At 40.9% G+C, this 26,686-nt stretch overlaps 1 protein-coding gene across 3 annotated transcripts in view; it reads left to right on the forward strand.

The window, feature by feature from the left end:
• Positions 1 to 26,686, forward strand: part of VAV3 (vav guanine nucleotide exchange factor 3) — a 247,485-nt gene that overhangs the window by 213,398 nt on the left and 7,401 nt on the right. For 2 of the 3 annotated variants that reach the window (XM_084851612.1, XM_084851611.1), the window contains exons 22-25: positions 957 to 991; positions 2,517 to 2,633; positions 3,623 to 3,710; positions 9,805 to 9,934. In XM_084851612.1, coding sequence (XP_084707738.1) covers positions 957 to 991; positions 2,517 to 2,633; positions 3,623 to 3,710; positions 9,805 to 9,934 — 370 coding nt within the window. Of the gene's footprint in view, positions 1 to 956; positions 992 to 2,516; positions 2,634 to 3,622; positions 3,711 to 9,804; positions 9,935 to 19,636; positions 19,721 to 26,686 lie in introns of all 3 variants that reach the window. The other variant, XM_084851614.1, reaches the window with a different exon arrangement.

A 26,686-nucleotide genomic window follows, 5' to 3' on the forward strand; every position in this document is an offset into this window, starting at 1 on the left:
GGGATTTTAATTTGCAAAAAGCAGTTGCTGAGCTTCAGGTGTACCTGTTGCACGTTTAGGCAGGAACTAGGTGTTAACAGCTGATTCATGAGTGCTGCTGAAAATGCCATCCCCAGTCTTCTCATCCTGTCTCCCCTGGAATGATACAAAATGCATTCTTGGGTCTCTCTGCCCCACTTGACTTCATTACCTGTCACTTGTGGATGCAAGGAAGTTGCATAATCACCATGCAAGGATACTGTCTTTCAGTATCATATAATCTCTGGAACAGAAATTTAAAGGTTCGTTGTTGGTCAAGCGTTAGAAGTGATTCAAATGAAACACCAATTCAGCTAGTTTTATGTAAAATTATATGGGACGGTTTACTTCAGTGCGAGTCTGTTAGCATAAGATATACAAAGCTAGATGCTGATGAATTAAAATGCAGACATAACCAGAATTTTAATGCCTCGGCCTACACTGGTTTCCACAAATCTTACCCGTTTCCAAACACATGGCTACATCAGTCAGTATTTCTGGGAAGAAAAGGGGAGCAAGATGAATTTCTGCTGTTTTCATAGGCAGCCCTGAATCTATTGTATCATCTAGTTCTGGTTTGGTTGTTGTTAGTAGATGAGCATTTTATGAGCTGAGGTGAGTTGGCAGATCTATTACTAAATCTACATTATACAGTCATCCACAATATATATTTAAAATAAATTTGGCTGAGCAAGTGTAGTTGTTGTTCAATGCCACCTCTCATAAATTTTTTAAATAGTTCAACAAATTTAAATATTGTGCACCAATGCTACAATAATGTGATATATCTGTTTTAGTTGTTCATTTAAAGGAATAGGTGGACTGATGACATTTTATGTATATCTTGTGTGTTCATTTCAAAACAGTAGACCAATACTATTTATTTAGTGGATCAGAATATTATGCATTTAATTGTAATTTTTCCCCTTAAATCTTAGGTTCCTAAGCCAGTAGACTACTCTTCCCAATCATGGTGAGTAGCTATAAACAGTGTATGTTGTGCATGTTGGTACTGGGAGATTAAATAAATAGCCTGAGAGAAAAACTGGTATTAATAGCAATCTAATTTGTTGTGGTTTAACCTTTCTGATCTTCTGCAGAAGGTATTTTGTTGCAATGTAGGCAAAAATAATTGAATACATACACTGCCTAACAGCATTTTTCATAGGTGTACCTTGTGTTTGGATTTTGACAGTCTGTTTGCAAGTTTATGTGTACACGGACATTGTGCCCCTATGAAGTGATACAATGAAGAAAGGATGGCTAAAGGGCCGAAGAACCGCATGCCACTAACACTTGCGTGCTGGTCTCCCCTCCCATAAGACCACTGTTTCTCCCACACCCAAATCCATGAACCCCAGCCACTGCCCTGCTTTGTGTAGTACACAGTGGATCCCTCTTTATAGTTTCCCTTGGTCTTAGTTTGTAGATGAGAGAGGAAAAGGAGGAATAGATGGTTCTGTACACTGTCCTGAACTGCCTAGCTTCTCATGCGGAAGGACTGTAGCTCAGCAGTATGGCTCATACTTTGTGTGAAAATGGTCTCAAGTTCAGTCCCTGGCTTCTCCTGGGAAAGACTCTTGTCTGAAACCCTGCCAGTCAACATAGCCCAGTACCAAGCTAGATGGACCTGAGGTCCTACTTGATATAAGACAGTTTCCTATGTTCCTAAGCCCCACTTTGATTTATCATTGATTTATATATGATGATGGTGGTGGTGGTGATGATGAATCAGTATCATGCCATGCATTCAAGAGGATAATGTGGTGTTTTCCCAACTTTGTATAACTTTGATTAAATGCAGGGATAAAGCAGAATTCCTGGTCCTCTCAGGAGACTGAGAGGAAGGAGGCGCTCACCCAGAACTTCACTAGAGCCATTATTTCTCATGGCACACCAGTGGTTCTCTCAGGTCACTCTAGTAAGCCTTGGCACACCATTTGAAAATGAGTGAGAAGTTGGTTATACTGAATGCAGTATATTGTACATATGTAGAAGTCCTATTCTGATCATAAAGTGCCTTCATCCCAATCCAGTGCGCAGAGGTATGCTTCCATGTGGATCTCATAGTTCTGGGCATGCCGCCCATTGGCTGGAATCCTGCTTCCAGCAGTCTGTCAGATGCAGTGCAATATAGCAAATGTGGTTCCTGGTGCTAGATTTGGTACTGAGAATGCAGTCTTATTCCACTGCACATGATCCTTGCCAGTGCAATGACTTATTCAGGATGACAGGTATGGTGGATTTCAGTACTAGGTCATGACCTATGGATGTGCAAGGGAACAGCATACATGCAACAAGATTACTTTTCTTTTCTGAACAGCGGCTGCTCTCTCTCACCATCAGGTTGCATTGCAAACTGTTTGTCAAACCTACAAAAACAGCTTGTGGGCAAAGGCATGGGCTACTGTTCACTTGAAAGTACCACTGCAAAGCCTCTTTGGCTCATGTCTGTTTGGAAGGCAAGAATGGTTAATATGAAAAACACCTTGTTGCAGGTACGCAGGAACAATGGAAAGGTTGCAAGCAGAGACTGAACTTATCAACCGGGTAAATAGCACTTACTTAGTGCGGTACAGGACTAAAGAGTCAGGAGAATATGCCATTAGCATTAAGTAAGTGAAATTATTTTTTTTCTGCAAATGCATTTCTTCTTTCCATTATTGTTGCAGTTGATATGTGAATGTACATAACCAATCTGAAACATTCTGACTGTCAGTTTCACTTACAGTTGCGTACAATTTATTCCCTCTGTTAAAATGAAATGAAATATTTATGAAAATCTTGATGGTTTGAAAAGTAGTTTTGGCCTGTTTGTACAACTCATAACCTTTTGTGAAGAACATGTTCCTAACCCAGCAGTGGTAGTCGATATGCAGAAAAAGATTTTTTTCTCATGAATCACCCCTGCTGTGTGTAAGGAGCTGCTGCACAGGCAGGAAAGCTCTTGCATCCAGCCACCCAGCTTCTGTGTTGGGAGGGGGTCTCCAATCCAGGGATGCCCATGTGCAGCAGTAGCCTCTGCATCCTTTTACTTATTTCATAAAACCAATCACACTCCCTTCCTTTGGAGTTCAGGCCTCCTCCTCCCTTTTCTGTTAGTAATTTTTTCAGTGGGGAGGGTGCACTAATAGATCTATGACTTTGGGCACAAATGACTTTAGGCTAGTTAGCATCAGGTGATTTAGTGGCTCCATTTGCATTTTAAGTAGAAAATTGTTTAGAATTGATTTGACTAACTGGAGTCAAACAGAATCTTGCCATTGAATTCAATATGAGTGGGAACAAGCTTAAAGTGTCTAAAGAATATTAATTATTTTTAAAAGCTGCTGGTCTGTTTTGTCAACTTGAATGTAATCAGTATTATGGGATCCCATAATAAGATCATGTTGGAAGGCCATTTCTAAAATCTGAATTGAGACTGTTTCTTCAGCCAGACCCTAATAAATGTGTTTTGTTAATTAGGTGTCAGTGGTATATTGGCATGGATATACATTTTGTCTTAAGAATTTATTTCTGTAATGGCAGAGCATACCCTCAAGTAATTATTGATCTTTGCTGATTAAAAACACATATATATTCATAAGTTATTCATTGCCCATAGGTACAATAATGAAGTGAAGCACATCAGGATTTTCACAAGAGAATGCTTTTTTCACATTGCAGAAAACAGGAAATTTAGAAGTTTATTGGTAAGTATAAGTTCTGGTTTTTCTCCCTGACCCCAAGAAAGAAACCCACAAAAACGTATCTAACTTCATCTTACTGAACTTCTAAATTTTTCTTACTGAAGGCTGATTTGCTGGATCTGTAGAGAAAAATATAATAGCAGTGCAATGCTAGATGGGTCTGTATTTCTTACCGCTATAATACATGACAAATGCTCATACTCAAGTTGGCTTCAATGAACTGGTTGGCCTTTAATACACATTAACCACTGTTTGTGTCTGTTTCTCAACTGGGGAAGAAGTGGGATCAAACGGCTGTTACGTTGCCAAAAATTAAACAGAAAAACTACCTAAGGGCAGCTGTATACAAAGATTGTGTCCTTTATTGCAACACACGTTGAGGTCATCAAGCAGCATGCCTGAGTATGTATTAGAGATAAACAGATTCCAACTACCTTGGTTTATTTACATAGCTTATATCCCTTGAAAAAGAGTCACCCTTGAAACATGTTAGGAATGTTATATAATCTTTCTTTATGCCATTTGTTTTTCTTGGAATTGTCTTACTACGAACTTTCCATAGTTTTCAGTATTGGAAAATAAGCTCTCACATTGACTTTGTCCTTAACAAAGTTTTTGCATTTGGTTATACCAATGAAGATATATGTAAACACTTAGTCATGTATGTCCAGGCAATCCTTCCTACAATTAGATGATAATTATTGTGTTCTGTAACATGCTGTCCACTGAACCATTTTTTGCCCTCCATGTTCTCGTGCCCCTTTTGTGATCCCCTCCTTATTTTCCCATCTCTGATGCAGCTTAGGCTATAGTTTAAATGCATTAAGAACACAGATACTTCAGAGTTCAGCATAAATTCTGAATGGTTGTTTATCTAATATACAATGTAATATGCAATTAAAAAAAATCTTGACATTACATCCACATGATGGGTGATTACCTTAGGGTGGTGGTGGTTGTTTTTCCCTTTCTGGGCTCTCCCTTCATGGATCAGTTAAGGGGCAGCAGTCAGCTCAGTGTCCTCAGCCAGAGAAGCCTCATGGTAGGTTTGGGGTGAAAAGGTTGGCTGGATACATAGCTGGGTCTTGGCTCGTACTTGGGAAGTAATGTACCCGCAAGGTTGCTCATTTCAGTGTGGGTATTTTTCCACAAGGTGTAGGGGACACTGCTGTCTGCAGGGATCCATTCCTGCTTTGACCAACCCTGCCAAATTAACATCTTTGGCTACCCAAGTTTTGAAATAAAATGATGGTTTACTTTTTCTCCCAGTGGGGAAATAATAATAATAATAATAATAATAATAATAATAATAATACCCACACCTTTCCTCATATAGTTCAAAGCATCTTACAAAACACAACACAATAAAAACCGCAGTGTATAAAGGGAACAAACAACAGTGAAGGCCAGCAATAGAATAGTTTAAAAGCAACTGCAGTAAGAAGTAGCTGTCATGTTCACAGATATTAATTATATCCATGTTGGGCATTCCCCCTTACGCATTCCCCTTTGTGTGAGGAAGGAGAGCAAGGATGTGCTTGTTGGCCCCGCCTCCATCTATTGTCTTCCTGATGGCCCAGTCCTTCAAATGTCCATATGTTGGGACTAAACTTCTGTTGATGGGAGGCTGCTGTACCCATGTAGGCTCCTCATGTGATTTAGAAGTCTGATCTTCCCAGCGCTGCAGATGTTAACCTCCAACCCATAGAGGACAGCAGAGCCAGCGGTCAGGAATGTGACAGAGGAGGTGGGGCCAAGGAGCACATTCTATGTAAATAGAAGCCCTATTCCAGCATTCCCCCTCATGCATTCTCCGTCGCATGAGGGGAAATGCTGGAATAGGGCTTCTATCTCTTGCTATTAGCTGATGGGAACAAAGAGGTGATGAACAAATTACACTTTCCTGCTCTGTTTCTGAATTTGCTTGTGGGGATCTATTTGATTATTGCTTTGTAGTGGTGTTAGCTGTGATGGCTTCCATGCTAAACAACAAGCAATTCTTGCTTCCTTTTTGCATGCTGCTTTGGTACTGTCTGAAATGGGGAGTTAAGAAGTATGAGAACAGGAAGTGCAAGTCACCAGAGCTTCATATTGGTCATGCAAATTACTGAATCTGAAGTATTCCCAAATCAGAATGATCATTCAGGGATGAGCCTTTAGTCTAGTCCAGCTATGCAATTCTTGTGTTTCATAAATAACGTAACATTTTTTTATTAGTGCTTATTTGGTCTGAAGCTTGCCCTGTGTGATTGATTTTGGTTTTAGAGACTTAAACATGGCTGAATAGAATGAGAATATTGAATGAATTGCTGATGAGTTAGCAGTTTACAGTAAATAAAGTGCCGTATGCTTTCATTTTGAGAAGCAAAATGCAGTGGTTTGAAATAACAGAATAATTAGATGCTATGCTTTTGCTTTGATCTTTGTACCTATATCTTAACACTTTGCCTGTGTATGTGCTCCTTTAGGATTTGTTTATACAATCAGGATCCAGAGAAACAGATATCATGCTTTGACTGCTTATACAAGGGATTTCAGGAGTTTCATGAAATCTGTATCTTGCACTCTTGCCAGATCCTTGTACCTCTATGGCATTGGTACTAATCCTATTGCCATTTACATGATCACTTATTCTAGGTGGATACTTCATTGTGCCAGGAGGTGTTTACCTCCAAAACCATCCTCTTAATATGTAAAGACATGAGGGACAGTATTCAGTGAGGTGCTTCCACTCTGCCAATTCCCTTCTGCCCTGCCAGTTCTGTTGTGCAAACAGCCCTGCCACTTGCGCAATGGTGTTTTAGCACTTCCAGGGGTAACCTGAAACACTCATTTCTGGAATTGGGCAGGTCAGTGGAGCTCGCATAAGGGAGCGCCACTGACCTGTCCCAGTCCAGAAACAACCGTTTTCACTTGTTTGGGGACATCCTCTAAATCGCCATTGTGTAAGTGGTAGGTCCCACTTACACAACGGAATCGGAGGGACCTACCATTTGCAGAAGGGAATCAGTGGGGCAGAAGGGAATCTGTGGGAGCATGTGCCCAATGGGGTCTGCTTGAGAGGTTGAAATAAATTTCCCAGAATAAAATAATCCCATTTAAATGATTATGTAAATTGTGGTGAAGGAACCTCTTGAATCCAGTGTGGTTTTGATACCTTTTGTGTTGTGATAAATAGAATATTTTATTTCTTCTGTAACTCTGCTGAAGAGACTTAATTCAAAACAAACATCCTTCTTAACTAGCAATCCAGAAAAGTACTTGCCAAGGGCATCGTGGTGACTGCCCCTCCTTGTTTGGTGAGTGTTCAGTTTGTCCTCTCTGACTCAAGTGAAATTACTTGATAATATGAGGCTCAGGCAGTGAAGGATTTTACACGTCAAAAATCTGTTTTTAGCATGAATTCTGAATACAAAATATTCAATACAAAATTCTGAATACAAAATACAAGCCTCCGTGGGCAGAAGTGGGCTCATTTGAGTGCTTGTAACTCTTAGTTTTTCATACTCAAAAGTGTTTGGAGTTTAAGAGTCAAGTGTGCTTTCAATTAAATCAGAAAAAGCAATAACAGTGCCTTGGCTACCAGAAGCTTGGAAAATGCTGACATATGGACTATCTGTTAGAGCCAGAAAATGAAAGCATACCCAGAAGTCAAGACAAACACCATCTGAAAATGCCTTAAAATGTATATTTATTACATTTTTATCCTCCTCTTCCTCCCAAGGAATTCTGGGAGGCTTACCCCATGCCCAAAATCACCTAGTGAGCTTCGTGGCTGAGTGGGGATCTGAACCTGGATCTTTCTGGTGTCAGTCCAACATTCTAACTAGTACATTGCACCAGCTCTCAAAGGAAAATTTAGGATCTGTGTTTGAGAGCTATTGCTCTTGTGCCTTGTGAAACACAAAGATGTGTTCTTGGGAGTCAAAACTATGTCTGCTCTTGCATGATAATGGAATGGTAATAAACTATAATAAACATATCTGTCTTGGAGAGAACACATGCGGACTGCAGTTATTTCTTTCAGATTGAAGCCCTGGGTGCATCATCAGCCATGTGCATTATAATTCCATCATCACATTTGATTTTGCATGCATCTTCTGACAAAGGTGTGGCTCTTGAAAGTGCACTGTATGTCTTCCAAAGATAACAGGAAAAGCTGCCTTGACTTGCTTCTAATGTCATGTGATAACAAGAAATACAAAGAATTTCTTCTTATCACAGCTGCTAAGAGAGCCAGCAACTGTTGTTTGCAAGGGTTGTGCTGTTATCTGATGTCTGTGTACGTTTGAACAATCATGTGTACTTTGAAACAAACAAACAAACAAACTGGACAGAAGAGATGGTGGCTGGTTCACAGATTTCTGATCTGCTCTTCTAGGAGCATTTGAAAAGCAAATATTTAAATTGCAGCACTGAAAGAGGCAATCCTTTGACAAGGGAAAGTAGAGGAGCTGCTTTTGTTACAGAAATTTGCCCCCAGATTTCTGAGTCAAGAATGGGTAACAGGTATCAGATACTGTTATCACCTTGTCTAATAAGAAATTGCACCAGTGTGAGCTTTCGCACTATAGGAAATATACTATTGCACACTGTAGAGATACAGTAAAACATGAATGGTGTTGTGACAGCTTCAGTGTTTGGGGGGAAAACAGAAGTAAAGGGTTATTATGCTGGCAGAATCCATATAAATCATGTATTCACAAATAATGGAGCACCGGTGCTTCGAAACTGGAAGGAATAGGCATGATCAAGCCAAAGCTAAACACTTTTAAGTCCCATTGATTCCAACAAGTGTGTTCAGCATGTGCTTGAATCTCTCTCACTGGAAATCAATGGGATGTAAGTGTTTAGATTTGGATTGTGATCATTGTTTGGAGTTTTTCCCTTGTAAATCATTTGTAATGTGAATGTATAAACCTACAGTTCTCACCTTAAAGAAGATAATATGTTCAGATACTAGCATGTGAGAGGTTGCTCAAAGGTGATCTGTAGTTTTTGTCAGCTCAATTTGGAATTGGTTCAGAACCTATGAACTTTCTTGTTATGTGGCCTGAATGCTCAAAAAAAGCTCATCCCTTTTTTGAGAGTTCTAGCACAGCTTGTAATGTACTGATTGTGCCGCATGCATGCATATTATTGGTATTGCCCCTTGAAAATTCAGCTGCCTTCTCAAAAAACAACCAGGAACAGGTAAGGGATTTAGAATGGAATGGAAGAGAACGACTAGTAATAGATGTATCAGTCTACTGCTAGTTCTTGCCACTTCCATGCATTTCCCTCATAAATTTGTTCCATCCCATTTCTTAATTTGTGATTTTAAAAACCCCACATGAAATTTTGCATTTAAATAAGAATTTAAATACCTATTTCCTTTCAAAATACGCGTTTCTAAAATTTACCTACCTGGGCCCAAACCGTGTGAGTAAAATAGCTCACATAAACCTGAAACCACAAAGGAGCAACTACATAGTCAGTGATAACTACACTGGGGCAAGGATGTGTAAGTAAGGCCCACAGGTCTAATTCTTATGAATACCAGATGAGGCAATAAACCTGTATTGAACTTATGCCCCTGTGAAGATGGCGGATACTTTCCTGTGAATAAAAATGTAGGATGTCAGGAACAATAGTTTTTTCATGACATGACATGATAGATTTTTTATCTGCAGGAGTATTTTTCCATGTGAAAACTGTTCCACCTGTGTGCTGAATGCTTTTATAAAAACTAGGTTGGTCTCACATGCATAAATGTCCTCGGATATCATTTATTATTGGTAGCTGCCTTGAACATTTTGGGGGGAAACATTTCTGAACGTATGAACATGTGGTATTGCTCAAATGTGAATCAAACCTACACCATCTGTGTAGCTGATCCGTCTCTCTCTTGTGATGTGAGATGCCTTCTATCTTTCATTACAAATGTTAGCAATAACAAGCAAAAGAAATGCCACTGTTGTTTTAGTAGTACATCCCTATATGCAAAGGAATTAGTGTATCAGCTTTTATAAAGCTGCATTAAATTTTGTGCGCCCAAACCATTGGAAGGTGAAAGCACACACTGAAATTTTAATCTATACTTTCTGTCTTCTGGAAGGAACTTGTGGAGTATTACAAGCATCACTCGCTCAAAGAAGGCTTCAGAAGTTTGGATACAACTCTCCAGTACCCATACAAGGAATGGGAAAATTCGCTGGACCAAAGGACTAACAGAGCAAGTAGCAACTGTGAGCATTACCATTTGCTATCATTTTAATAACAAAGGAACAGCAATAGGTTAAAAACATCTTCATTTTACATTTTTGACATATAACCAATTAATATGTTAATGCATTTAGCTAGATTTTTCTGCAGTTAAGCAGAATCAAGATCTGCTGACAGGTTTATGAACAGGTCTGGTTAGACTTCCTGACTGCCTGTCCTTAAATCAAATCGCCACTCAAACATCTATTAAAAATGTAAGTGAGCGATTGATTTGTAAACAGACATTTTGCATTGGCTGTGCTGTTTTCAGCTACATGAATTAATAAACATGTAGTTCTAATCTTGCATTTGACATTTAAATGAATTATTCGTGTGATTTAAAACCACAAAGTATAAAGCAGAATTTTTGTGGGGAGCCTGAAGTTCATAGTGATTCCCTCTACAATGTTGCTTGTTCATGTTTCTAAATAGGAAATATTTTTTTGGTAGGCCTTTCTATGTATTCAGTGGAAGATGTTGGTGTGGCAACCTGAATTACTTCCATTACATATAAAAAGAACATCAGGAAAAAGCTGGAGGGGTGCAACAAATACACATCAATAAACATAGCAAGGGAAAAATTAGCTGGGGAAGGGGAATGCAGGGGATAGATTAAGCATTCTTCCCTGCCCACCGCTTCTCACCAAATCGTGTACCCTACCACTTTGTAGATATTTGGAGCCCTCAGTCTCCACTGGATGTCTTACCACAGCTGTGTATGGGGTGGGTAATATTCTTTAATACCTATTAGCCTTCCTTGGAACTTACTCAGCAATTGACATTGTTTATAAAGTGCTTCTTTTTAACGTAGGAAAAAATGTGCAAGTGTCTATTGATAAATAGTGTCTGTTGCTACATAGAAGCACACTGGAAAACTGCCAGATGATCTGTAGATTTTTTTAATCTACTGCAAAAACAACAGTGCAGAGTCTGAAATAAGGTAGAGTCTCATTACACTCAGTATCTGATAAAGAATGGGAAATGCTGATAGTTCTGATAAGAAACACTTCCAAGGCAGCCCGTTCTGGTTGCACATGGCTGTTATTTTGACTAGCCCATTGCTTGTGTTTTAGAGTTTCACCTCTTCAATTATTCTTTATTTCCCAGAGACACTAACTTCTTGCTTAGAAAAAAACTTTAGAAAATCAGGCGGTAAGGAGAATATTTAGCACGTTCTCCCACATGGAAGCTTAAGGCACCGGTTCTTCCATCACGTTGTGATGCGAATGCAAAAACCAGCATTGTCCAGAATTGCCCATTTGCATTACACCTCAGCACTCTTTTCCACATTAAACAATGATCAGATGTTATTGTTTGAAGCTCAGATGTGAAAGACTCACATATGAAAATGCTCTTAAACCTCAGTCCTATGCATGTTTACAGAAATGAAGTCCCGCTGAGATGAGTGGGACTTAATTCCAAGAATTGCAGCCTTTATTTAAGAAAAATCTTTGTATCTTCTTTATACCCTCTATTTGGTCTTTTTTCTATCAAGCAGTTTTCCTTGTTCTTTTTCCCCTGGGTTTTTTTTTTCCCCTTCTGCCTCACATTCTTCCAGTGCCTCACTTCAGTTTTCAATTGATGTATATGCATTTCTCTTTTCTTGCTGTTTCTTCTCTGGTTAAATTCCCTCTTCTTTCTCTTGCATTACTTTACTTGAAAGCGCTAAATGTACAGCTTCCTTGCATTGTCTTGTTTTTTCCCCCACTCTAGTTATTCTTGGGTAGGAGCAGACACAAATATCATACACACACTCATCTTAAGAGTAGTAAATACAGCTAATGTTCATATCGTGTCTAGTGGCTTTGCAGAGGCACAACAAATAAATATGTGGATTGTTACAGCAAAAATCAGGTTGCTAAATAGTTCAGCTGCAGACATTGGACACCAACTGGGACTTCTTCCTCTTCTCTTCTCTTCTCTTCTCTTCTCTTCTCTTCTCTTCTCTTCTCTTCTCTTCTCCCCACCCTTGGTAGCCCCTATCTCAAGCCACATTATAAACCGTTTTTCAAACTTCTTCCACATTTCAAAAGCATGTTGCTTTATAACACAAATAGGCTGCTACATGGATGTTGTCAGGAGATTAAAAGCCACAATAAGACTACGAAGCTTGCTGAATTACAGCCTTTCACAAGAGTCACCAGATGTGTGAACTTGCCCTAAACCAGCATCTCATTTATTGAGGCAGTAGGGGAAAAAAAAGATTTTTAAAATATCATTCCTGAAGTGACCTTTAGTACAATTTCCTTGTTAATATTCAAGAATCCATAAGGTGGAGGAGTAATATGACAAGCTGATCAAATAAACAATCTTTCTACAAGTCTCAGTCAAAACAATGTTTCATTTACAGCACTATCCTATACATGTCTACTCAGAAGTAAGCCCCATTGTGTTCAATGAGAATCACTCCCAGTTAAGATAGCAGCCTTAGTTGATCATTTCATTTCATTTCATTTCAGAAAACAGTCCAATGGATCTATTTTCATACTTGGGTCCCTCAGATTTGTTGAAAATCTGTTGCATGTTTTCAGCAGCATGCCCTTTAATAAGATGGCAAAGTCTAAGGCCTGATTCAGATACAACAATAAAACTGGTTTGTTGCTTTAAGAATCAGCTGCGCCACACTTCAGGCTTGCATCCTTTCTCTACCTCCCCTTTGTGTGCAAGGGAAAGAGAAGAGATTAGAAGCTTCTGCTTCTCGTTTGCAGCAAAGTGTAGTTTGCCTTCACAGTTGAATGCTGTTTTCAAACCATAATCTGAAACCGTTGTTTCACCGCAGTTTGATCTTGGTTTCATTTAGATCAGCCTTCTCCAGCCTGCTGTCATCCAGAGCTGTTGTACCTCAGCTCCCATCATGTCCAGCCTATGTTGGCTTGGAATGATGGGCATTGAGGTCCAACACCTCTGGAGGGCACCAGGTTGGGGAAGGTTGATTCAGATCCTAGTCTGAAATCAAGCTATGGTTTGCACAAGCCACAGGTTTCTGCATCCAGATGAAATGGGAACAGGTGCTTTCTGCAAACTGGAAGCAAAAACTTGGGGAGGGGAGGCAAAGGGACCATATGAGCCCAAGGTTCACTGCAGTTCATTCTCATAACAAAATACTATAGTTCAGCCTTTCCTTACCTGATGCCTTCCAGATGTGTTGGACTGCAACTCCCATTGTTCCCAGCCAGCATAGCCAATGGCCATGTTGGTTGGGAACTATGGGAGTTGCAGTGCAACACATTTGGTATAGTCTGTTATGTCTGAACTGGGCCCATGTGTCTACAACATTTCACAATTTTGTCCATGATTTAAGTGGAATTATTAACCCATTCTGATATATGCTACATGTAGCATGTTAGGTCCTGGGTCGGTTCCCTCCTTACATCAACTCACTCTGAGAATTGATTATTTATTCCTACTTTATCCCTTATGAAAAATTTCTTGAAAGGTTCCAGTATTTTATTTAGACATTTATTTTTTACCACGTAAAAAAAGCTGTGTTAAAAGGTTTTCTAAAAGCCCAAGTACTAGCTGAATTATTCATTATCAGCTTTACCCATATCCATGTGGTTCAAACACTTAATATCCAGAAGAATATTTTCTTTTTTCCTTTACAAAAGTCCTGTTTACATGTTGTCTTCATATCAGAGCCTCGTGTGGCGCAGAGTGGTAGGTGGCAGTATTGCAACCGAAACTCTCCCAACGACCTGAGTTCGATCCCAGCGGAAGCTGGGTCCCAGGTAGCCAGCTCAGGTCAACTCAGCCTTCCATCCTTCTGATGTCGGTAAAATGAGTACCCAGCTTGCTGGGGGGAAAGGTAGTCACGACTGGGGAAGGCAATGGCAAACCACCCCACTATAGTCTGCCATGAAAATGCCAGCGCAAGCGGCGTGCCTCTAGGAGTCAGTAATGACTCGGTGCTTGCACAGGAGGAACCTTCCCTTCCCTTCCCTTCCCTTCCCTTCCCTTCCCTTCCCTTCCCTTCCCTTCCCTTCATATCACACTTACTTTTTCTGATAAGATTCAGCATAGCTAAGAAAATGTGATCTAAAGGAGCTTTTACAAAGCCCTATTTAAGTCTGATTCAAGCTAAAGTGGTTTATAGATCACAACTGCAATAATTAAAGGCTAGATGCTAAAGTCTTATGGGCTGTGCAGGAAAGGAGAACAATTATATTCCATCCTCTAATTTATCAGCCTTATGGAAAGACCAGGCATGTGCTTCCAAAGCCTGTGTATGAGACCTATTTTCTTGACCTTGCTTATGGAAAATTTAGTTGGTGACTTGCCCAGACTGGTCAGTAGAAATCTGTAGCTGAACAGAGATTTGAACGTTTTATCTTTCCAAGCCCCAGGCTACCATCCTCTCAGATCAGCCATCACTTTCTTATTTCTTCATCTTATATCTCTGTATAAAAGGTTTAAAAAGAGAAAAGGAGAGGATATGACCTGATACGCTTGTGTCACCTCACACAAATAGATGGAGTTGGCCAAGAGTTTACTAAGAGCCACCATCCCAACACAGAAACAGTTTTGGTCTATAGAATTTAAAAGAGAAATCTACCTTCCTGGTCTTCCTTTTAATCATGCTAGTCCTGCAGTCTTGCTCAGTTGTAAAAACAACAGAAGTAATATTGAACTGGACTAGAAGATTGTCAGCTCTTGGTTACTTATTCCTAGTCAAAATGTGGTTGAGGCCATAATCATGTTGGTTTTATTGTAATGACCCTGTGGGATTCGGGAATAGCAGAGTGAGCTTTTACTGCAGCCTATGGCAATTATTTGTGGATCTGAAGCTCTGCATAGTTGGTGTTGGTTTATTCTGTGCCACACTACTTGTTGATTTGAGGGAGGGGTACAGAGTGCCTTCCCCTTCATGGATCACTGCCTTGTTGTGGCGAAGGGGCTTGCGTAACTCAGTGAAGCCATAAGCTATGCCGTGCAGGGCCACCCAAGACGGACAGGTCATGGCAGAGAGTTCTGACAAAATGTGGTCCACTGGAGAAGGAAATGGCAACCCACTCCAGTATTCTTGCCAAGAAAACCCCATGGAACGTATCACAAGGCTAAAAGATATGACGCCGGAAGATGAGCCCCTCAGGTCGGAAGGTGTCCAATATGCTACTGGGGAAGAGCAGAGGGTATTTCCAAATAGCACCAGAAAGAGTGAAGCGGCTGGGCCAAACCCGAAAGGACACTCAGCTGTGGATGTGTCTGGTGGTGAAAAGAAAATCCGATGCTGTAAAGAACAATATTGTTTAGGAACCTGGAATGTAAGATCAATGAATCAAGGTAAGCTGGAGGTGGTCAAACATGAGATGGCAAGATTGAACATCGACATCTTGGGAATCAGCGAACTAAAATGGACAGGCATGGGCGAATTTAATTCAGGTGACCATCATATCTACTATTGTGGGCAAGAATCCCTTAGAAGAAATGGAGTAGCACTCATAGTCAACAAAAGGGTGGGAAAAGCAGTACTGGGGTACAATCTTAAAAATGATAGAATGATCTCAGTACGAATCCAAGGCAAACCATTCAACATGACAGTAATTCAAGTCTATGCCCCAACCACTGAGGCCGAAGAAGCTGAGGTTGATCGGTTCTATGAAGACCTACAACACCTTCTAGAACTAACACCAAAAAAAGATGTCCTCTTCATCATAGGGGATTGGAATGCTAAAGTAGGAAGTCAAGAAATCACCGGGATAACAGGCAGGCATGGCCTTGGTGTACAAAATGAAGCAGGACAAAAGCTAATAGAGTTTTGCCAGGAGAACATGCTGATCATAGCAAACACTCTTTTCCAACAGCACAAGAGGCGACTCTACACATGGACATCACCAGATGGTCAATATCGAAATCAGATTGATTATGTCCTTTGCAGCCAAAGATGGAGAAGCTCCATACAGTCAGTAAAAACAAGACCTGGAGCTGACTGTGGCTCAGATCATGAGCTGCTTCTTGCAAAATTTCGGCTTAAATTGCAGAACGTCGGGAAAACCACTAAACCGTTCAGGTATGACCTAAATCATATCCCTGATGAATATACAGTGGAGGTGAGGAATAGATTTCAGGGATTAGACCTGATAGACAGAGTGCCTGAGGAACTATGGACGGAGGTCCGTAACATTGTTCAGGAGGCAGCAACGAAATCCATCCCAAAGAAAAAGAAATGCAAGAAAGCCAAGTGGCTGTCTGATGAGGCTTTACAAGTAGCTCATGAAAGAAGGGAAGCGAAAAGCAAGGGAGAAAGGGGAAGATATACCCAACTGAATGCAGAGTTCTAGAGAATAGCAAGGAGAGACAAGAAGGCCTTCTTAAATGAACAATGCAAAGAAATCGAGGAAAACAACAGAATGGGAAAGACTAGAGATCTCTTCAATAAAATTGGAGATCTCAAGGGAACGTTTTGTGCAAAGACGGGCATGATAAAGGACAAAGAAGGCAGGGACCTAACAGAAGCAGATGAGATTAAGAAGAGGTGGCAAGAATACACTGAAGAACTATACAGGAAAGATCTGAATGTCCCTGATAGCCATGATAGTGCGGTCACTGAACTTGAGCCAGACATCCTCGAGAGTGAAGTCAAGTGGGCCTTAGGAAGCATTAGTAACAACAAAGCTAGCGGAGATGACAGTATTCCAGCCGAGCTATTTAAAATCCTAAAAGATGATGCTGTTAAAGTGCTGCATTCAATATGCCAACAAATCTGGAACACTCAACAGTGGCCACAAGACTGGAAAAGGTCAGTTTACATTCCAGTTCCAAAGAAGGGCAACGCCAAAGAGTGTTCAAACTACCGCACAATTGCGCTCATTTCACATGCCAGCAAGGTGATGCTCAAAATCCTACAAGCTAGGCTTCAGCAGTATGCGAACCGAGAACTACCGGAAGTACAAGCTGGGTTTCGAAGAGGCAGAGGAACTAGAGATCAAATCGCCAACATTCGCTGCATCATGGAGAAAGCAAGAGAATTCCAGAAAAACGTCTATTTCTGCTTCATTGACTACGCTAAAGCCTTTGATTGTGTGGATCACAACAAACTGTGGCAAATTCTGAAAGTGATGGGAGTACCAGACCACCTTACCTGTCTCCTGAGAAACCTGTACGAGGGTCAAGAAGCAACAGTAAGAACCAGACATGGAACAACCGATTGGTTCAAAATTGGGAAAGGAGTACGACAAGGCTGCATATTGTCACCCTGCTTATTTAACTTATATGCAGAGTACATCATGAGAAATGCCGGGTTGGATGAATCAGAGGTCGGAATTAAGATTGCTGGGAGAATTATCAACAACCTCCGATATGCAGACGATACCACCCTAATGGCAGAAAGCGAAGAGGATCTAAAGAGCCTGTTGTTGAGGGTGAAAGAGGAGAGTGCCAAAGCTGGTTTGAAACTCCACATTAAAAAAACGAAGATCATGGCATCTGGCCCCATCACTTCCTGGCATATAGAAGGGGAAGAAATGGAAGCAGTGACAGATTTTATTTTCTTGGGCTCCAAGATCACCGCAGACGGTGACTGTAGCCATGAAATTAAAAGACGCTTGCTCCTTGGGAGGAAAGCTATGGCCAACCTAGACAGCATAGTAAGAAGCAGAGACATCACCTTGCTGACAAAGGTCCGTCTAATCAAAGCTATGGTTTTCCCAGTAGTAATGTATGGCTGTGAGAGCTGGACTATAAGGAAGGCTGAGCGCCGAAGAATTGATGCTTTCGAACTGTGGTGCTGGAGAAGACTCTTACGAGTCCCCTGGACTGCAAGGAGGTCAAATCAGTCCATCCTAAAGGAAATCAACCCTGAGTGCTCATTGGAAGGACAGATAATGAAGCTGAAGCTCCAATATTTTGGCCACCTAATGCGAAGAGAAAACTCCCTGGAAAAGACCCTGATGCTGGGAAAGACTGAAGGCAAAAGGAGAAGGGGACGGCAGAGGATGAGATGGCTAGATAGCATCACGGATGCAATGAATATGAACTTGAGCATGCTCCGGGAGAGAGCGCAGGACAGGAAGGCCTGGCGTGCTATGGTCCATGGGGTCACGAAGAGTCTGACACGACTGAACGACTGAACAACAACAACAACAGAGTGCCTTGTACGAGAGTCAAGAAGCAACAGTAAGAACCAGACATGGAACAACCGATTGGTTCAAAATTGGGAAAGGAGTACGACAAGGCTGCATATTGTCGCCCTGCTTATTTAACTTATATGCAGAGTACATCATGAGAAACACTGGGTTGGATGAATCACAGGATACTATATGAACTGGGATACTATGGTTGCCAGCTTTAGAACAAGTCAAGATATTAAAACAACTTCAAGTCATGGTGTATATCCTGGCGTGTTGTGAAACTAGTAACCATAGTTTCCCAGTTCAGATGAAACAGGAATCTATGGATAATTCTGGGCTTCCTGGTTAATCACAGCTTGTATGATGGGAGGAGCAAAGGGGCTGCATGCAAGGGCAAAGGCCTTTTCATATCTCACTTTATTAAACCAAGATATGTCGGACACGACTTAACGACTGAACAACAACAACAACAAATGATCATCCAAGCCAGCTCATAGTCTCTAAGGAGAGAGAGAAAAAGAATGTATTATGTTCTTTTCTGCATTGAAAAGCCTCAAAGATCTCTCATGTTGCACTACTGTGATGGAAGGAGTTGCACTTATTAAACATCTCCTGCTGTGCAGCTGCTAAGGACATAGGTGTCCTCTTTGATTTAGGAGATGGCAACATTAGGTGGCTTGGCACATGCAGTCGTGGGTCTCTTTTCTCTCTGCAACAGAGAAATCTGTGATTTTCTCTCTACTATACAAAATGGTGCATGTGCAAAAAAAGATGCCATTTGATTTCTAGCCTCTGTTTTCAGTTCGCAGCAAAAAGCTACAGGACCTGCATTTTGCTGGCATGTCATACAGAGAAGTGTGGCTGAAAACAGCCCATGCAGTCATCCTTTGCATCCACTCCTCTTTGAGGACTGTAGAGCACCACACAGAGGAGAAATAACCCCAGTAGTTTGTTTGAATCTACCCTGTATTTTTGCATCCTAGAAGCCACCCTCTCTCTCTCTCTCTCTCTTTCTTTCTTTCTTTCTTTCTTTCTTTCTTTCTTTCTTATTTATAATTGTATTTATATCCCAAGGAGCTCAAAGGGGCATACATAGGACCCCCCCCTTCTACATTTTATCCTTGGTACAACCCTGTGAGATAGGTTTGGCTGAAAGGCAGTGACTGGTCCAAGGTTGCCCAGTGAACCTCAGGGCTGAATGAGGATATGAGCCTTATCTGTCCAGTCCTAGTCCAACATTAGTCTACCTACTACATTGCACTGGCTTCCTTAATGGCAGTTGCTACAGCATAGGAGGCACCTGCATGAGCACAGACAACCCTTCATTCTGCACAGTGCACATCCCTACTAATTCTGAGATGCAGAGAGGGAGTGGGAGGATGGAGGAATAAGCACAAATCTACGGTCTCTGTACCACTACTCAGGCAAGAGCAAAGAAAAGCACAGATCTGTGAATTTGGGGAGGGGCAAAAAATACCACTACTAAGTTCCTTCAGGCAAACTTTTAGGTTTCTTGTTACCAGAGACTTAACTGATAAGATTACTATTTCGGTATTATTTTTACCAATATTTCAATGTCATTTTGCTTGTCTCTCTTCCCCCCACCCTTCTTTCTCTAAGCCCCTTCTTTGTTCTGTGGGTTTTCTTTTGTAACTCCTCCAGACTACAGCTTTGTTCCCCCTTCCTCCACTCCTTTCTGGTCAGGTACTGCTTTACTGCTTTTATATTTCTTCTCAATTTGCTTCTGTTTTGCAAATATAATATTTCCATTTCTATGTGTAGTATAAGTTAGGGAAGGGACGGATTACCCCCCCGCGGCATATAATTTGACTAAATAAGAATTATGGTTTACAAATGTGTTCTCCTAGCCATGCAGAAGCCTTTATTTCTGAGCAGCTCATGCATGGCTGGGAGAATGTTTCAGTCAACAAATGAATGGAACAAATGGAACAAAAAAATGAATGGAAGGCCAATCATATGGCCAATTCACATGATCCCCCCCCACACACACACACACAGAGTAAGGTCATCTAAATATTTGTCCAGTTATGTAGGAGCTATTCACATGCCTAAAAGGCAACAAAGCTGATTCTGGAATAATATGCATTCAGAATTTGGGTGAAAGGTACAGTGCTCCATAACTGAGTCCAAGATAAATCTAATATATGGTCATGATTATATTATATCTGTTGAAGATCTCAAATTATCATATTCTACCCTTAAAGGCGGAAATAATTTTCAATAACATAAATACTTGGAAATATGTCAGAGTCTGAAAACCATGCTTATATGACTCCAATATTCGTCCCATCCCTAAATAAAACCTTATTGCATTCTGTGATAAAATACTTTCATTCTAGAAAAAAAGCTTTCTTTAGAGTTTTGCATGTGTATTGTCTACAAGTTAATATTATCCACCTGTTTCTTTCTATGTGCTTGTATTGTTTTCCTTATTCTATCTTGAACTTCTCTTGTGTCAAAAAGCATTTACAATTTTTAAGATGTCCCAAAGGGCCATGGTTTTTTTCTTTTAAGAGCTGAGAGAGATCTGCAGGGGTGTTTTCTTCTGTCATATTAGATGTATAACTCACCCACCCTAAAGCCTTGGGGTGAGAGTGTTTGTGTGCACACAATCTGTGCCCCTCCAGATGTTGTTAGATGGCAACTCCCATCATCCTGACCATTGGCCATACTGGCTGGGGCTGATGGGAGTTGGAGTCCAACAACATCTGGAGGGCCACAGGTTTCCCCACCCCTGGTCTGAAAGCATGAAATTTCCTAGTATAAGATAGAGTTCCATCACATAATGGCTAAAAGGGAACCCCCATATTCCAAGCTAGAATACTTTACTGGAAATGTATAGGACAGCCTTTCCCAACCTGGTGCCATCCAGATGGGTTGGACTTTAGCTCCATTCAGCTCCAGCTAGCATGAATGGCCCATTTGTTATGTCAAAAAGGCTGAGTTGGTGGGGTGGAGCAAGGGATGTTTTCAAGCAGCCTTTCCCAACATGGGTCTCTTCAGATGTTTTTGGCCTACACCTCCCATTGGCCCATGCCAGTGACAGTGAGAGTTGAGGTCCAACAATATCTGGAGTGACCCAAGTTGGGGAAGGTTGAAGCAGAGCCTTAAAGTTTTTTGGTTGGGACAGGCAATGTAGGCCGAAGAATCAGAATGCAGTGTCAACAGAAGAAGGGGGAGGGAGACAGTGCTCCTCGATACTGAACCTGAGGCAAAAATACCAAATAGCAGGTAAAATACCAGACATCTGGCAGCCCTGCTAGTTGCTCTGCCTTTGACTTCCTTGGGACATCTGGCTGGAAAACTGTTTTGGACGCAGTGCTAGACTAGTTGGGTCTTTGATCTGATTCCGGTATGCAATTGCATTGGTAACAGGGCTTATGGTTGGAAGAGGTTTGCAGTGCCAGGGTTCAGAATAATGCAGTAATAAACAAGAAGGTTCATTTTGAGAATGGAGCAAGTGATCACCAATTAGCCTCAATCAGGTCTCCTGTGTTACATATTACAGGTGGAGGCTCCAGGTCAAATTCTTCTCCTTTACCCATACACATGATAAATACTCATTATCACCCAATATAATTGATTGGCAGTTGGTTCAGGGCAAAATAGAGGAAGCAGTTCTTCGCACAGCACATTGTTTAACTTGCTTACAGCATGGTTGGAGTGGATTGCAGGGCTTGAGAAGTGCTGGATCATCTGCCACTTCCAAAGCCCTGCTGGCTCATGTTGACCAGGGCAAGAAGTATCTGTTGGGGGGCTAGGGGGGTTGCAGACATTTCTATTTTTTCCTGCTGCATGGTTGTTGTTTTTTTAAAAATTCTCCCCTATTGGTTCAAATGGGGAGGAATTAGATATGCCAGCTCCAGGCTGGTGTGTATGTATGTGGGCAATCCTGGGGCCTCCCCAGTGGTCGAAGGGGCTTTGGATCCCAAGTCGTACCTTTGCCTTGCCCCCGGAACACCATTTATGATGCATGTACACCTGTGGAAGTTTCCGCCAGTACAACTGGACCCTTCATGGTGGATGCCTCCACCCTATTGGCCAAGTTCTCCGCTGATGGAGGCGGATCTCTGCCCCACCCTAACCCCTTTTGGAAAGCTGTCTGTGGAGACTAGGGTTGCTCTACCTGATGGTTTTAAGAGGCGAATTCAACATATTTATGGAAGACATTGGCAACCATGATAGCCAGATGGAACTTCCATGTACAGGGCCAGTAAACCTCTGGGTGCCTGATGCTGGGTGCAAATAATAGCTTTATGCCTTGTTTGTAGACTTCCCAGAAATATACTGGGAAGGCCACTGTGGGAAACAGGGTGCTGGATAGATAAAAGGAAATAAACTCCTGGCTCAGCATGGATGTGGCATCTGTCACAAAGTCTTGCTTGATATGAGCAATCCTTTATTTAATGTCCTCCTTGCTTTGCCTCTGTGAATTCTTGTAGCTTCCATCCTTTCGCTTGCTGCTTTCTTCCTGTCATAGTTGATGTACTTCTCATAAAGAGACATGGGGGAACGGATATGGCATTTGACAACTTCGCGTTTGTTTAGTGTACAGCTAGGGCCAGAAGTGGGCAATATTTACATTTTGGGATGTAAGCTAATATCACATAACAGATTCTCTCTTCCCACCACACTTTCTTCTCCAAAATATTTTTGTAGCCTTATAAGCATATTTATAATACTGGCTTCTGCTTAAAAATATTATGCATTAGATACTATAGTGACAAAAATAGGGCATAATTCATTTTCAGGCTATGATTTGATCTTAGGCATTTCAATTTTGGTCACTGAAGTGTGTATAGTTATTATTTTTTTCAAAGCACAGTATCTGTTACTGTTATGCGAAGGCTGCCACAGTGTGTAAAATATTGCATTTTGGTACCATATGAGTCCACAATAAAATATGACACAAAAGCGTGTGCGGCACCTTTGGAACGCAAATGGTGATCTTTATCATAGCTGTCTATATATTTTTCTCATTTGGATGCCATTTTATATATATCTTCCAGTTTTAAATTGGGAAAAGCCAGTTTTGCTCTCTGGGGTGGGGGTGGAATTTGAATGTCTATGACTCTTACATTGAAATATTTTTATGATGATGATAAGAATTTGGGTTCAATAAAAGTAATCACTCTCTCCTCTCCACCCCAGTTTGACTTGTTAATGATCTTGCCTTCACACCCAAGAATGCTTTAGCAGTGATCCAAGAAAATCCTTTTTTTCTTCACTGTTCTAGCTGGAACTATGAAAAACTCAGTTTCTTGTCTGTATTTAGTCTTCAATTTTAGCACCGAGGGAGTAGCTACTCCTTTATATCTTTCCTTACACCTTAGGATCAGTGAACATAACTTTGGTCCATGCCCATCGTTTTCAAGAGTTTGTTCTGCTGGGAAACTGATGAAGGAAGGATATTTTTAGTAGTGACCTGCATGTTATTGAATGCCCTCCCTCTTATCTCTGTCTGCTGGTTTCTTCCTGTCAGCATGTTAAGGAGATCTTTTGTTTGTGTTTGTTTAATTTCTGAAGACCTTTTTAGACTGCAATTCTATACCTACCTACCTGGGAGCAAATCCCATTGAACTCAATAGGACTTACTTCTGATTAGATATGGATAGGATTGCACTGTGAGCTACTTAAGAACTTTCAATTTGTCTGAGCATTTTAACTAGAGATTGATTGGATTGTGTTTTGTATGAGTGTACTTTTAAAAAGTTCTGCTGTTTCTAGGCTTGTGCTTATCTGTGTTTGTATTAATTTTAATGCTTTTTTATAGTTCATCTGTTTCTTCCTGTGTTTTATTGTTTTTATCTCTTCCATGTCACCTTTAGTATTTAGATAGGAAACTCAAAAATTCAGAAATAAAAATAATAGGAAAAGGCTACATAAGAGAACAATGGTTACTTCTTGAATGCTAGTTTACCTACACCCACAACTGATTCAGTCTTAAGTGCCAACACTATTTATAGGACAGTCTCCGGATCCACAATAACTTCAGGCATGGAGACTGGTCAAAAGTCTGCAGTGTTTGTAATACTGTAAATTATTCCTAATTCCTTAGCACTTATTCAGTGCAACTCCTGAACCCTCTTCTTTGGCTTGTCTTTTGAATTTTCTGCCGCATCTCTTCACCTCCAAAGATGATACAGTCATGTTCCTTTTGTCATCTGCAATTCTTTTAAAAATCCTGGCTGATTCATGACCTCACTCATGATTGCTCATACCCATTCACATGCACACCAACCTGTGTGGGAAGGGGTTGCTTCTCTGTGATACTATCCCACATAGCTGCTGGTGTGTGTATATGTGTGTGTGTGTCTGTGTGTGTGTGTGTGTGTGTGTGAGAGAGAGAGAGAGAGAGAGAGAGAGAGATTGAGAGAGAGAGTATAAATATTACAATCATGTAGGCAGGTAAGATGACCAGCAGCACCTGAAAGAATGTGTTTGCTCAGTGCATTTGAATTCTGTCCTTCATCCAAGGAGTGATGGCACATAGGGAGTTATTTCACTTTATCCTCACAGCAACCCTCTTAGGCTGAGAGACAGTGGTATGGTCAAAGCCGCCCCAGTAAGCCTTGTGCTTCAGAAAAGATTTGAACCCAAGACTCCTAATCCAACTCTAACAGTTTTTTCACTATCATTTTTGGGCTTGTTTGTTTGTTTACAACAACAGAGGGACATGATGATTTTACAGTAGAGGTTATAAAATTACCAATGGTAATGAAAAATATCACAATAATATTAAAATTCAGGGTCACATAACAAAATGGACTGTTAACACAACATGCAGTTAATTTATGGGACGCACTGCCACAACATGTTGTGATGGCCACCAGCTTAGATGGCATTAAAGGAGGACTAGACAAATTAATGGGGTGGCTGTGTTTCTATCAGCAGGTATTAGCTATGAGAGCTTAATAGACCCTCCATGTTGTACCTTTAAATACCAGTTGCTGAGGACAAGCACTGGGGAGGGCTGTAGTTTTCATGCCTTGCTTATAACTTTTCCCTCAGAGGTCTGGCTGGCTACTGTTGGAACAGCCTGCTATTCACTGGAGGAGAAATGGTGTATGAGAAGGGAAGGACTGAGGGAAGGCAACAAGTAATACTGTCTCCTCCTCCAAATCCTGTTAAAAGAGTTAAGAGATTAGGAGTGTTATGTCTGCACCATTACTAATAGTATTATTACTCAGCAAACTACAGGAAGATTGTTCCAAATGAGCTACAGTTAGGGCCAAAAGGGATTACTCTAAATCTGTGTTGAGCTATTAGATCTTTTGTTCATTGTTTTGTCTAGAGTAGATGCAGGGACCACAGTCCAGTCTGAAATGCCCCCCTAGCCCCCACTCTAGTGTCCTGATCCAGGTTGGGGGCCCTGTACTTACCCTACTGTAAACAAGAAAAAGAAAAAAAAAAAGATGTAGGTGCTAGTCACAGATTTAAATAATGCCATGTTGACCCTAATGGTGTTTTGGGCTATAAACTTGCACTGCTTAGATCCCATTGTTTCCAAGTTGCAGGATTTGGCTTTTGGTCAAAGTGAAGGACACCTAATGTCAAATTAATGTCAGTTGGAGAATTAAGCACATATTTAAATCTCTCTGGTTGATTTTGATGGAAGAGATGTATGTATGTGCTGAAAACATTCCCATTGAAATCAGTGGAATTTACAAGCCCTTTAATTTGGAACGTGCCCTTTGTTTCTTGCAGAGCACTCATATACATATTTACCCAGAAATAAGATCCACTAGGCATACTCTCAGGAAAGTGCGCAAGAGTAGCAGAACAATGCCCAAGATATAAACTGGTTCACGCAACACAACAAGCCAGGGTATGGGCTGAGTAAGCGTTCTTGTTCAACCGTGGGTTGTTGCTGAATCATGGGTTGTTGTGTTGTGTGAACCCAGCCACACTAACAGACCATGGCTTGTTAACCACAAAGAACTCATAGTTTACAACCCAGCAACAAACCATGCGTTCTCTTTGTGGGTTGTTTGTGGTTAAGAAAGCCAGATGCAAATTTACAGTGGAAACTTTTTCTGTGGTCTTTCATGTATTGTACTGTTCTTCAAACAGTTGTAAGTTAGTGTTATAGGTCCTTCTCCAAAACTATACTGCTGTACTGCTTAACCCTTTTAAAGCTTTTAATTTGTGATGTGTAAAAGATGTTTTGTTATAGAAGTGTAGCATTACCTCTACCTCGAGAATCAGTTGGGATATTTTAATTAATTAAATATATTTCCACAGATGTATTTGATTTCAGCAGAATGACTAGGGTCCAATAAGCCTCATGCGTGAGCACTTTTCCATCAGAGTGTTGAGGGCAAATGCCAATTTTTCTCCACTGACATCCAGGAGCAGTGTTTTTGGAGGCACAGGGCTGTAGTGAGAGGGAGCTGCAAAAAGCCCCGGGGTGTGTGCAGAATACTTTTATGTATCCCATTTGGATCCCAGCCATTGTTCTTATGTGTAGTTAGGATGATCTCCCCCCACCTTTTTTCAGAGTTTATTTTTTGTTTTGTTTTTTAAAAAGCCTAACCAAAAAAAATTACACTGATTGAATTTCTTTTGTGCTTCTTCATAAGGCCAGCTTGCATTTCTGCATAAAAATACCTTTGCTTGCACTTGTACTGGAATCATATGCAAAAAGAA

This window comes from Heloderma suspectum, chromosome 4 (genome assembly GCF_057233095.1).
Source record: "Heloderma suspectum isolate Gila_16-S chromosome 4, 16-S_ref, whole genome shotgun sequence".
In the NCBI taxonomy this organism is placed as follows: domain Eukaryota; kingdom Metazoa; phylum Chordata; class Lepidosauria; order Squamata; family Helodermatidae; genus Heloderma; species Heloderma suspectum.